Source organism: Sparus aurata, chromosome 15 (genome assembly GCF_900880675.1).
Source record: "Sparus aurata chromosome 15, fSpaAur1.1, whole genome shotgun sequence".
NCBI lineage: Eukaryota > Metazoa > Chordata > Actinopteri > Spariformes > Sparidae > Sparus > Sparus aurata.
Genome location: NC_044201.1, coordinates 3,628,951 through 3,641,115, shown reverse-complemented (window position 1 = coordinate 3,641,115; position 12,165 = coordinate 3,628,951). Strand labels below are relative to the sequence as shown.

Here is a 12,165-nt window from a genome sequence, read left to right as displayed (position 1 = left end):
AAGACAAAATAATCAATCAGTTACCGAACATTGTAAACATGTGTAACATTAATAATAATAATAATAATAATAATAATAATAACAATAACGTAACGTCCTGCAAACAGGAATACAAAATAAAACATAGCAGCTGAACCTGAGAATAAACTAATAAAGAGTTGGTCAAACAACAACTTGTGCTCTTCCAGCATGCGACACACTAACGCTGACGAATGACGTAGGATGTGCTGCGACGGAGGAAAAAAAAAAAAAAACTGGATCAGCCGTGGATCTGTTCATTTTACCGATCCCCGATCCAGCCGTTTTGTCAATATCGGCCGATATCCGATCTTAATATCGGATCGGTGCACCCCTAATCCAAAGGTACTTGACAAATCCTGAAAGTGTTGTTGAGTTACATTTAATGTATGGTAACAGTTCATTATCCTATGTAACACTGTGGTTTAGATCATTATTTATCACATAATCATATCTAGATGAAGCAGGAGTGTAAGGGTAGGAAAGTGAAATCATGTGTATGCCAAACATTGTACAAGGTTGTACCATCGATTAGTTTCATTAGCATTTGGATGCAGAAACTTGCTACTTGTCCCTGTATAAAATGTATTGTATATGGTGTCTCCAAACTATCCTTATACAATGTGGAGACATGAACGTGTATCACACAAACTGACAGTGTGTGTGTATTTGTGTGTTGACCAGGTGAAACTGGCCTACCAGGAGTCGGAGGTGGTAGCTCTGTTGAAGAAGATTCCACTGGGCCTGGTGGAGATGTCGGCCATCAGAGAGAGAGGCGAGCAGCTCAGAGACGGAAACTTCTGTGATTACAGACCTGTGCTGCCTCTCATGTTGGCTAGCTTCATCTTTGATGTACTGTGTACCCCAGGTAAGCACCAATTATTGTATGATTGTTAGACATTTGTATGATTTCCAACAGAGCAGAACAAAACAACACAGCACATCAGATACAACATACTGCAGTGCAGATGAGAGACAGGGCACTTATAGAATAGAAACAAGGTTACATAATTATATGGCTGAGCAAAAGACAACACTAGAACTTAAAATTGCAAAAATAAAATTACAATTAACAGAAAATAAATAACTTAATTGGTAAGCTCATTGGAAATTCAAAGTATAAGATTTTAATAGTTGAACTGCAAGCACTGTGTCTTTTTAAAACAAAAAACATACTTTTATCATAGTTTAAATGGTCTGATTGTTGAAATAAGCAAAGCCAACTAGTTTTCTCTTTACAGATATAGAAGCATGACATGCCCAGGCTCTGTGCACAAAGTCAATCAAGAGTTTCTGCTCTGACATTTTCAGTTGCAAAAGAATCCACAGTGGGTCATGCATTATGTCAGAAGTTACTGTGCACAGGAGCAGCTTTAAATAAACCACCAGCCTACCTGCTGCAGACACGAGCCCTTTTCACACAGAGGCACCGCATTATCGCTGCAGTGGTGGTTCACCAATTCTCCACCGTTGGTTGTTCACACAGAGCCAAGCATCTCCGCCTTAAGGACGAACTGCTGTGTAATTCATACAGAAAGCCGGCACTGCGGCTCCTAAAGAGGCGTGATGCTTGTTGTTAAAAATAACGTAATCGTGTCTGTGCACTCCAGCATGCATTGCATGCGTGCATACTTGCAGAAGAGTATGATGAGGGGTGTTCAGTTGGTTGCAATCACCAACAGAGCTGAAGAAGGCCATTTTTTTGGCAGTTGAGATACAGACAGGAAATGTAGACACAAGGAGAGGTCTGACATCCAACAGACCCTCAACCGAAATCAAACCAGAGACATTATGGTAAAGGTGTGTGTTAAAGACCCATTCAAATGGCAGCTGTGGCCCAAATGCCTTTTAACAAGGACCTCATTCTGCTCCTTTGAACATTTTGATCGTAGACTGGTTGACCTAATCAGTTATTGTGTCTGTTGCTAGGCACAAATATATTGTTATTTCATTAAATCAACAAGAATCAGAATGGACTTCTCAGATTTCAGTCGTGAATAGAAATAAACAAAGCGTGACTGAAGAAGTTACTATTTTCTAATTTAAATGGGAACTTCAGGAATTAACATCCCTTTTACTTTTCTCCAAATTGTTTGTGCAGTAGTGTCCCCAACAGGTTCCCGTCCACCAAGCCGCAACCGTAACAATGAGATGCCTGGTGATGAGGAGCTGGGCTTTGAGGCTGCTGTTGCTGCACTTGGTAAATTTATTCTTGTCCTTGTCCTTAATTTCTGTCTGGATTAGATTCAGTCATCGTTTCTGTTTCTAAACATCTCTTTTTCTCTCCTCACTTCTTCTTTTGCATCTCCTACCTTCGTGTCCACTGTCCACCTCTTCCTGTCTTCCTGTCACTTCCTGTTGTAATCCTTCTATTTGTCTCCCCCCTCTATGTGTCTCCAGGTATGAAGACCACAGTCAGTGAAGCAGAGCATCCTCTGCTGTGTGAAGGAACCAGACGAGTGAAAGGTGACCTGGCCCTGGCCCTCATGATCACCTATAAGGATGACCAGAGCAAGCTCAAAAAGGTAGCCATCACTACTGTAACTATTCTCACCACTGATAAGAAAATGGCACACATTTCCGGTATGCCACAAAAACTTTTCAACAGACAAAGTCAGCTTATATCTTCCTTTCCTCTGCCCCCCACCCCCCAGATACTGGACAAATTGTTGGACAGGGAGAGTCAAACCCACAAGCCCCAGACCCTGAGCTCCTTCTACTCCAGCAAGCCAGCAGCTGGCAGCCAGCGCAGCCCATCAAAGCATACTGCCACCAACCACAGTGGGGTGAGTGGGGCCACAGGCGGTGTTTCCAAACATGCACCCTCATCTTCATCTGCAACCAGCGTGGCAGCCTCTTCTTCCAGCTCTTCCTCTGCTGTAGCATTGGCTGGTGAGGAGTTGGCTCATCAGGCTGAACTGAACCCGGTGCAGAACAATTCAGCAGGGGAGAACACTGCTGAGACCAGGGAGCATGGTGAGAACCTCCACCCTCTCTACGGGTGCCATATCTTACTGTACTGTAGTGCATCTGCAGCAGCTAAATCTTAAAAAAAATAGTAATTGCAATTGCTATATTTCACTATACAATACAGTACTTGCCATAAGTTAGGTAATTTGAGATATGGGTGTATATATTTTGCTAGTATATACAGTATATATACAGTATATTTGTTGCTTTAATAGTTTTACTCATGGAGTAACAAAAATGAATGTGTTTGTTTGTGGAACTGTCTCAGCTCAGTTGTGGGGCTCTAACTCAAATGAGGGGTCAAACTCAAAACTCACATAAATATAGCAAGTATAGTAACAAACATTTTGTTGGGGGGCTGTAAAAGGCACTTGATAATGACTGAGTGTTTATTGTGGCCTTTTGAAAATGTCCACCTGGCTTTGACCCGTATACAAACGAGGAGTTGGCAAATTGATGTTGCTAATGGACAGGGGTCTCAGAGTGTCATTAGCAGACTGGTCGCTCAACATCGTAACACCGATTCACTGTAAGAAAGGCCTCATAGTGTAGCCACTACAGCACGACTACAGAGATGTCTGAGGACTGTCAGAGGAACCAATGTGTCTGATCAGACCATCCAGAACAGGCAACACCACTATTATTGAACGGCAGACAACCATTACATGTGACACCCTTGAATGCCAGGCAACATGCTGGTTGGACACTCAGCAGTGGTCGTCAGTGATGTCCACTGTTATGAGCAGGATCACCCTGCATTGGAATGATGGGTAGCAGTGCGTTTGGAGATGTAAAGGTGAGCACTATGCAGCGGTCAACATGGTCCCCAATCCTTGAGCTTGAGGAGGGGGTGCAACTGTGTTCTGGAAAATCAATGGACAGAAAACTGATCCGGTGTTTGTCAATGGAACAGTCGCGGGTCAGTCATACTTGCAGTAAATCATCCAGCCCATCATCATCCCCCAGTGGTGCCAGTATGTCTCGAACTTCAAGTTCATGGATGACACCACACCCACCCATCATGCTCGTGTGGTCATCACGCAGCTCCAGTAGGTTGGTGTCCTTTACACAGATGGCTGGCCATGTCACCCCACCTGAACCCCATGGAGCATCTCTGGGACCAGTTGAAGTATCATATCTATGCCCCTGACTCATTACCACGTGACTTCCAGGAAGTCTGAGTTGCTGCACAATGGAGCGCCATACTGCAAAACAATATTTGACCAGTCAAGTGAGGATTATAAACTGACTTTATGCTAATTATCCAGTATGAGGTGTGTGTCCACAGTTGGTTACTAGATGCATGTTGCATGGTTTTGGGGGACCAAAGATATTCACAAAACACAAAATTAAAATTAAGATAAGAACACTAAAATATCCCAAAATACCTAAATAATATTGAGTAATGTAATAAGTGTCTCCACACCACATGTTCAGTCTTTGGTTAAAAACATACAGAATTGGTCAAAAAAACAGTGGAGTTTAAATTCACAATTAATATATATTTTCTCAGTTGGGCATGTGCACTAGTTTAAAGCCATAATGACAGGCCCTGCATCCTGTTTAGTTTTTTATGCATTAATTTGTTTATTTAATCTGTGGATGTGCACTGTAAAATCAGCATGCCAAATTACAAATCATATGATGTGTAGTGAAGGCATGACCTGCAGATCTGAGACAGAGTAAGACAGGTCAGCCGTGGCTTTATGCTACCAGGATAGCACAGTTGATATTTCTTTGTGTAACCTTATGCTTGATGTGTGTTCACTTAATGGAGTCTCTGTTTTTTTCAAGTCTAAAAAACACTGTAATGATAACATCCTTGGAGAAAGTTTACATACACTTGTAAAGAACATGTATATCATTGTCACATTCATACACTAATGGCAGAGGCTGCCATTCAAGGTTCCAACCTGCACATCAGGAGCAATTTGGGTCCAGTATCTTGCTCAAGGATAGTTAGACATGCAGCCAGAGTAGCCAGGGATTCGGAGCAGGGACCTTCTGATTCCTGGACAACCCACTCTACTTCCTGAGCTACAGCCGCCGAAGTCGAAGGGCTCAAGTCAGGACTTTGTGAAGGCCATTCCAAAACCTCAGTTCTAACCTAACTGATCCATTCTACCACTTCTGATGTGTGTTTGGGATCATTGTCCTGTTGGAAGACCCAACTGCATCCAAGAGCCAATCTTCTGCTGAGATTTGGAGATACATTTTCTTCTTTATTATTCAATTTACTTACATCAGATCCACTGGCTCCAAAACAGCCCTGTCACATATTACTACCAGCACCATGCTTGAAAAAATATAGTAAATATGGGGTTGTTGGGGTTAAAGGGCTCAACTTCTCTCCTCCAACATCATCAGCAAACTTCAGTTGCGCTTTAAAGTGCCAAATTTGGAGCAAGGACTTCTTTATTGCATGGCTTTATTGCATTGCAAGTTTGTTGATGTAGAACAGCAGCTTCTAATACATTGCAGACTTTATTTGTGGTGTTGTTTAGATGACTCTTGACCATGCAGAACAATTATTTCTTAGCAGCAGGTGATAGTTTGTGTTTTCTAACTGTGCCATGCACTTTATACCTACAAACAGTTGTTTGTACAGTTGATCTTGGGACATGTATCTGCTTTGAAAAGGCTCCAAGTGACTTTCCTGACTTGTTCAAATCAGTAAGGTACTCTCTCAGGTCATTGCTGAGCTCCTTAGACTTTTCCACTGTAGTGTTTGTGGCTGAGTCTAGTGGGTGTATCAAACACGCCCTGTTAAGAGTTAAGAGGCCATGCTACAAAGCAAATTTCTTTCTATAATTTTGTTAAATCATTGGAATCCAAGCCTACCATGATACACATGTTCTTCACAAGTGTATATAAACTTTTGACCATGAGTGTATGCCTCACACCTGGATTGTTATGCAAGTAAATGTGGTTTTTTTTTAAACTGTCGATGTGAACAACCACTTGTAGGAACTGCATGCTAGTAGCTTAGCAACATAGTAGCTCCTCCTTTGTTGGGTACATTAAGTTCACAGAATTATGAAGACACTCCTACCCCCCCCAAACAAGCCTGCGACTCCTGATTCTTTGTGAATACGGCCGAAGGATCTGAGGCTACACTCTGGCTTGTCTGGGAGCAGCACTAGCAATGGAAGCAAACACATGAAGTCTATGAGCAAAGAGAGGCCAACACAGGGCTGAAACATTCCTATGAATTTATTAATATCCCCTCATGTCCAAGATTGCTATTGATTTCTTCCAGCTGAGCAAGATTCTGATTGTTTATATTTCTGAATATCATAACCCTACATCAGGCAATCACCTATCTTGACACAGTACTCTTTGATGGACCTCTGTTTTTTTTCTCTCCTTGCAGTATCAGATGGGCCTCCACCCTCAAGTGAGCAGCAGAATGAAACGGCTCCATTTAAACTGGAGGCCACAGTGCCCAGTCGGCTGGCACTGGGGGCACGCTGTGGATACAGCCAACGCTGCTGGGGCTCACCTGTACGCCAGAAGAAGAAACACACTGGTACAAACTTTTGCATTAATGTAAATATTTTTTACCCAGGCTGTCACTACCTCCAGTCGTCCAGAGAGTGAACATTACTTCTATCCACATTGTCAGACAGTGCTGACTTTTAGAGTCGTATATCTGATTGTTTACCTTCATTCAAATAAATGAGCACATACAGGTGATGTGAGTTTGATGTAGATGTTGTCTGAACAGGCATGGCGAGTATCGACAGCAGTGCTCCAGAGACGACCTCAGATAGCTCTCCCACCCTCAGCCGACGGCCACTTCGGGGCAGCTGGGCAGCAACATCTTGGGGGCGGGGCCAGGACAGCGACAGCATTAGCAGTTCATCGTCTGATTCACTGGGCTCCTCCTCCTCCAGTGGATCTCGCAGGGCAGGGGGCGGAGCCAGGGCCAAGAGCACCGACACCAGCAGGTAAACACAGACTTCCTCCACATCAGTTCAATAATGCAATGTTTAGACAACAGGCAAATCCGATTTGTTTCACATAACAGATCTGAAAGACTGAGAGCCCACAATATCAGGCTTTTTGCAGATTATCGCTGCCCCCTAACAACTGCAAACACCTTGCTATCACCTGACCTACAACCTGATTGGTTTAGAGTTTTGAGAATTCCTTTATTTGTCCTGCAAACAGGGAAATTTCTTCGTCACTGCAGCCAAAGGACAGCAATATTGCAATAAACACCAATAACAGTAAAAAATAAATATAATAAAAAGGTAAGAAATAGAAATAGACTCATATATTGTATATACATAATATTTTACACTGTGAACAGTGTAATTGTAAGCAGTGTGGCAGTTTGTTGTTGTTTATTGATAATAAACATCGGCATGTGCACATGTGAGGTCTACTGGGAGCAGAGCTGGTTGTACAGTCTGGCAGCAGCAAGAAGGAAGGACCTGCGATACCTCTTCTTCACACACCTGGACCTGTGATACCTCTTCTTCACACACTTGGACCTGTGATACCTCTCCTTCACACACTTGGACCTGTGATACCTCTCCTTCACACACCTGGACCTGTGATACCTCTCCTTCACACACTTGGACCTGTGATACCTCTCTTCACACACTTGGACCTGTGATACCTCTCCTTCACACACTTGGACCTGTGATACCTCTCCTTCACACACCTGGACCTGTGATACCTCTCTTTACACACTTGGACCTGTGGTACCTCTCCTTCACACACCTGGACCTGTGATACCTCTCCTTCACACATCTGGACCTGTGATACCTCTCCTTCACACACCTGGACCTGTGATACCTCTCCTTCACACCTGGACCTGTGATACCTCTCCTTCACACACCTGGACCTGTGATACCTCTCCTTCACACACCTGGACCTGTGATACCTCTCCTTCACACACCTGGACCTGTGATACCTCTCCTTCACACACCTGGACCTGTGATACCTCTCCTTCACACACCTGGACCTGTGATACCTCTCCTTCACACACTTGGACCTGTGATACCTCTCCTTCACACACTTGGGGTGTATCAGTCTATCGCTGAAGGAGCTGTCCAGTGTGTGATAGTGATCTGCAGAGGGTGGGACTCCTTCACCAGCAGTGATGACAGCTTGTCCATCATCCTGCTCTCTCCCACCACCTGCACTGGGTCAAGAGAGCATCCCAGGATGGAGCTGGCCTCCTTGATAAGTTTATCAAAACTCCTCCTACCTGCTGCTCCAGCAGACTACTCCATAGAAAATGAGCGATGCCACCACAGAGTCATAGAAAGAGGTCAGAAGTGCCCCCTGCACTCCAAAGGACCTGAGCTTCCTCAGCAGATACAGTCTGCTCTGGCCTTTCTTATATGTTGCTGCAGTGTGATCTGTCCAGTCCAGTTTATTGTTCAGGTGAACTCCCAGGTACTTTTAAGACAGGCATGTCCAAACTATTCCATAAAGGGCCGGTGTGGCTGCAGGTTTTTTTTTTTTCAACCAAGCAGCAGCACACCAGACTTGACTTATTTAATCAACTGATCTCAGTCTTCTGAAAGTTGATTGGTCAAACTGTTTGCTCTTGACTGGTTGGAACCAAAACCTGCAGCCACACCGGCCTTTTGTGGAATAGTTTGGAAATGCCTGTTGTAAGATGTCACCATATCAATGTCTGTTTCCTGAATGTTCACCTGTGTGCAGGGTTGTTTGTGCCTGCAGAAATCAACCACCAGCTCTTTGGTCTTTCCGGCGCTGAGCTGGAGGTGCTTCCTCAGCTTCTCTCTTGTACTGGTACAAAAATACCACAACTTTAGAAACAATAATTAAAATTTCTGAATAACTAATCTTAGAAATTAGGTAAAGTTAAAGTCTTCCCAGCTTTACTCTTAAAGAGAAATATCACACTTACTATATTTGGTTTTTTTCTTAAGATCAGGCCATTTAAAAGAACTCTTGACTCTAAGTAGTCTTAAAGTTAATAGTACTGTGGGTTTGTGTTTGTGTTGCTAAGCACAACTTCCTTGTTTGTTTGCCTAGAATGCGAAGTATTTCGGGGCCTCTGAACTCACCGTTTTTTAATGGGCTACACTGTCATAATAAACAACAATCAAAGAATGCGTTCAAACTGATAAGGGTGTCTGATTTCATGTTAATAAATCAGAATCAGAATCAAAACTTTCAGACTTGGTCACAGCTTTTGGCTGTCAGCTATGAGTGACACTTGAGACACTTTGAAACCTGATACCAATGGCCAGAGCGTCTGGACTGGGACACGTCAATAGAAATCAGATTGGAATCACATTTCAAACCACCTCCAAATGTAGTTTGGATCTGATTAGCAAAAAACACATTTCATGTATTTTTTTGCTGTTAAGACTTTTTTAAATTAATCTGGATACTATTTGAATACGCCTAAACCAGATTTTGACTAATAGTGTGAACATAGATAAGTAACATGATAGTAGCTAGATTATTGAAAGACAGAAGTAAGATGAGTTCACAACAAAACAGCCTGTTATCCAGTTTGATGTGGGGTATGAACGTACTTCTAGAACAAGAGTCACATCCACATTACTTTCTACTCGTCTCATTACTGCTTTCTTTCACTGTGATAGAGAGTGGGGGTCACAGTGAGAAGAATGGGAAATGTGATGGAATTGTATTTTCTAAAAGTGTGTCAGTTACTGAAAAAGAAAATAAGGTGATGGCTAAGGTGATTCATGCTTGTGAATGCAGTTAACAGTTAATAAGAATGTAAGAAAGAGTATAAGAATCATTGCTAAAAGAAATTGAAAGCTTAGCATCAAAATGCCTATAACAGTGGTTCCAAAACTTTTCTGCAGGGTACCCCTTTTGTAGATAACAATATTTAACAAAAACAGTGTATCAATATCAATTGTGTGTATTTCTCAAGGAGACACATTGGCCACAGCATAGCTACACAGCTACACAATAACCTGTTCAAGCACAACAGTAAATCCACCTCAAAAAAGCCTTGTTGGTTGCTTCATGGCTGGCTTGAACTGCCAAACTGACCCGCAAGTAAACTGGTTCATGATGCTAACCAAGAACTGTCTAAACAGTGGAGATAAATACATGTTTAAAAAACAGGTATCTGATGCCAAAGCACAGATCAAGTCAGTTCACAATGAATGCACACATTAGACATTTATTATCAAAGAGAAACTCATAGTAACATGAGGTGCTGCTATACAAGTGGGTGTGAACAGTGAGCTTCCAAATGACCTCAGTTTGCAAATAAGTAACATAATGATTTTTATACAATAGACATTATTTGAAAATACTAATTGGCTGTCTGATGCTCTTAGACTTTCAGTAAATCACTGAATTTGATGACCTTACCTGAAATCTAAAAGGAGAGCAAATCATGAACATACTTCTTCTTACCAATCAAAAGAGACAGATACTGTAACAAATGAGAGGGCCACAGAATAAACAAATCATACAGCTGAATTCGGGTACAGATCAGAGATGGTGTAAAACACCAGACTGACAGTAGCCTCTTTCACACTGCCGTTTGCATGCGGGGATCCTGCGCCAATTCTCCGCACCCTCCTCTGTGTGAAAGTTTCAGATGCGGAGAGGAGGGAAATTTTGCTGATCCGCCTCTGGAGGTAGTATCAGGGCTGCATTATTGGTGAGCCGTCCCAGTGTGAACGGATAATCCGGAGGCGTGGAGCGAGGGCGTGTCGGTCGTGCAGTCTGGGTTAGGGGTAACTGCACAGGTTCTTCACTCAACTAAATACAGAGAAATGTCCCACAAAGCAACGTTACAGGACCGAACAAAAGTAACGTAGTAACTGTAACTGTCTTTGGCAACTTATATGAGGAAACAAATACCACAGCTGTATGTGGAGAAGCGTCCGTCCTCCTGTCTGTCTGCCACCTGTCCTTTGTCACCGGCAAAAAAAACTTTAACTCACCGAGTGTTTGTGATGAAAATAAATCACCGCGACCGTCAGCCCTCCTGACCGAGACTTCAGGGAACTTTCCCCCAGAAAACATCCTCCCTCCCCACGAGTGACAGAGTCAGACAGCGTCCTGTTTACTGATGGTGATTATGTTATTTTATTTAGTGCAAAAAACGTAACTTTGTCACTTTCCAGGATGTTTGATGGGTCAGGATCTCAATCACTACACATTATAACAGCATCTATATGATTATAAACTGTCCGCGGGTTTTGGATTAACGGGGGAACACCTGGGAAACACCGACATCATCAACATGACGTGTACCGTCACGCCTCTTTAGGAGCCGCAGCGCCGGCTTTCTGTGTGAATTACACACGTGAAGGCGGAGATGCTTCGCTCTGTTTGAATCACCATCAGCAGAGAATTGGCGAACCACCGCTCCAGAGATAAAGCAGAGACACTGTGTAAAAAGGGCTAATAACTCTGTTTGTGTCTTGTTTCTAATTAATTCTAATTAGCATGTTGTATGTTTCCCTGTTGTTCAGGTACAAAGGGCGACGTCCAGAGTGCCATGCGCCCCACGTGCCCAACCAGCCATCGGAGGCAGCAGCTCATTTTTACTTTGAACTGGCCAAGACGGTGCTGATCAAAGCTGGAGGAAACTCATCCACCTCCATTTTCACCCAGCCCTCAGCCAGCGGGGGCCACCAAGGGCCCCACAGAAACCTGCACCTGTGTGCCTTTGAGATTGGCCTGTATGCTCTAGGCCTTCACAACTTTGTCTCACCCAACTGGCTGTCCAGGACCTACTCTTCCCATGTGTCCTGGATCACTGGTAAGGGGGATTGTTGTGCATGAGAGAGAAAAACTGTTTGACAGAAACATAAAGATTTTCAAATTACCTTACTGCACAAATACTGTATCCTGTCCCCTTGTCTCAGGTCAGGCCATGGAGATCGGCAGCGCTGCCTTAAACATTCTGGTGGAGTGTTGGGATGGTCACCTCACCCCTCCAGAGGTGGCATCCTTAGCTGACAGAGCATCTCGAGCAAGGGATCCCAACATGGTGAGAGCGGCGGCCGAGCTGGCCCTGAGCTGCCTGCCTCACGCTCATGCCCTCAATCCAAATGAGATCCAGAGAGCCCTGGTGCAGTGCAAAGAGCAGGTACTGTGGGAGAGGGTACAGTTCTGAGTAACGTGTTGTTGTTCATTGTCTTGAGATCAGTGAAAGTCTAAAAAGATGAAACCTGCTAAAGACTA

The 12,165-nt window shown here is 43.5% G+C and overlaps 1 protein-coding gene across 2 annotated transcripts in view; it reads left to right on the top strand.

The window, feature by feature from the left end:
* Window positions 1-12,165, top strand: part of zswim8 (zinc finger, SWIM-type containing 8) — a 50,926-nt gene that overhangs the window by 32,948 nt on the left and 5,813 nt on the right. Inside the window, exons 13-20 of one of the 2 annotated variants that reach the window (XM_030441528.1) lie at window positions 703-886; window positions 2,120-2,218; window positions 2,419-2,543; window positions 2,673-2,994; window positions 6,362-6,517; window positions 6,716-6,938; window positions 11,451-11,740; window positions 11,847-12,070. In XM_030441528.1, the coding sequence (XP_030297388.1) occupies window positions 703-886; window positions 2,120-2,218; window positions 2,419-2,543; window positions 2,673-2,994; window positions 6,362-6,517; window positions 6,716-6,938; window positions 11,451-11,740; window positions 11,847-12,070 (1,623 nt within the window). Of the gene's footprint in view, window positions 1-702; window positions 887-2,110; window positions 2,219-2,418; window positions 2,544-2,672; window positions 2,995-6,361; window positions 6,518-6,715; window positions 6,939-11,450; window positions 11,741-11,846; window positions 12,071-12,165 lie in introns of both variants that reach the window. The other variant, XM_030441527.1, reaches the window with a different exon arrangement.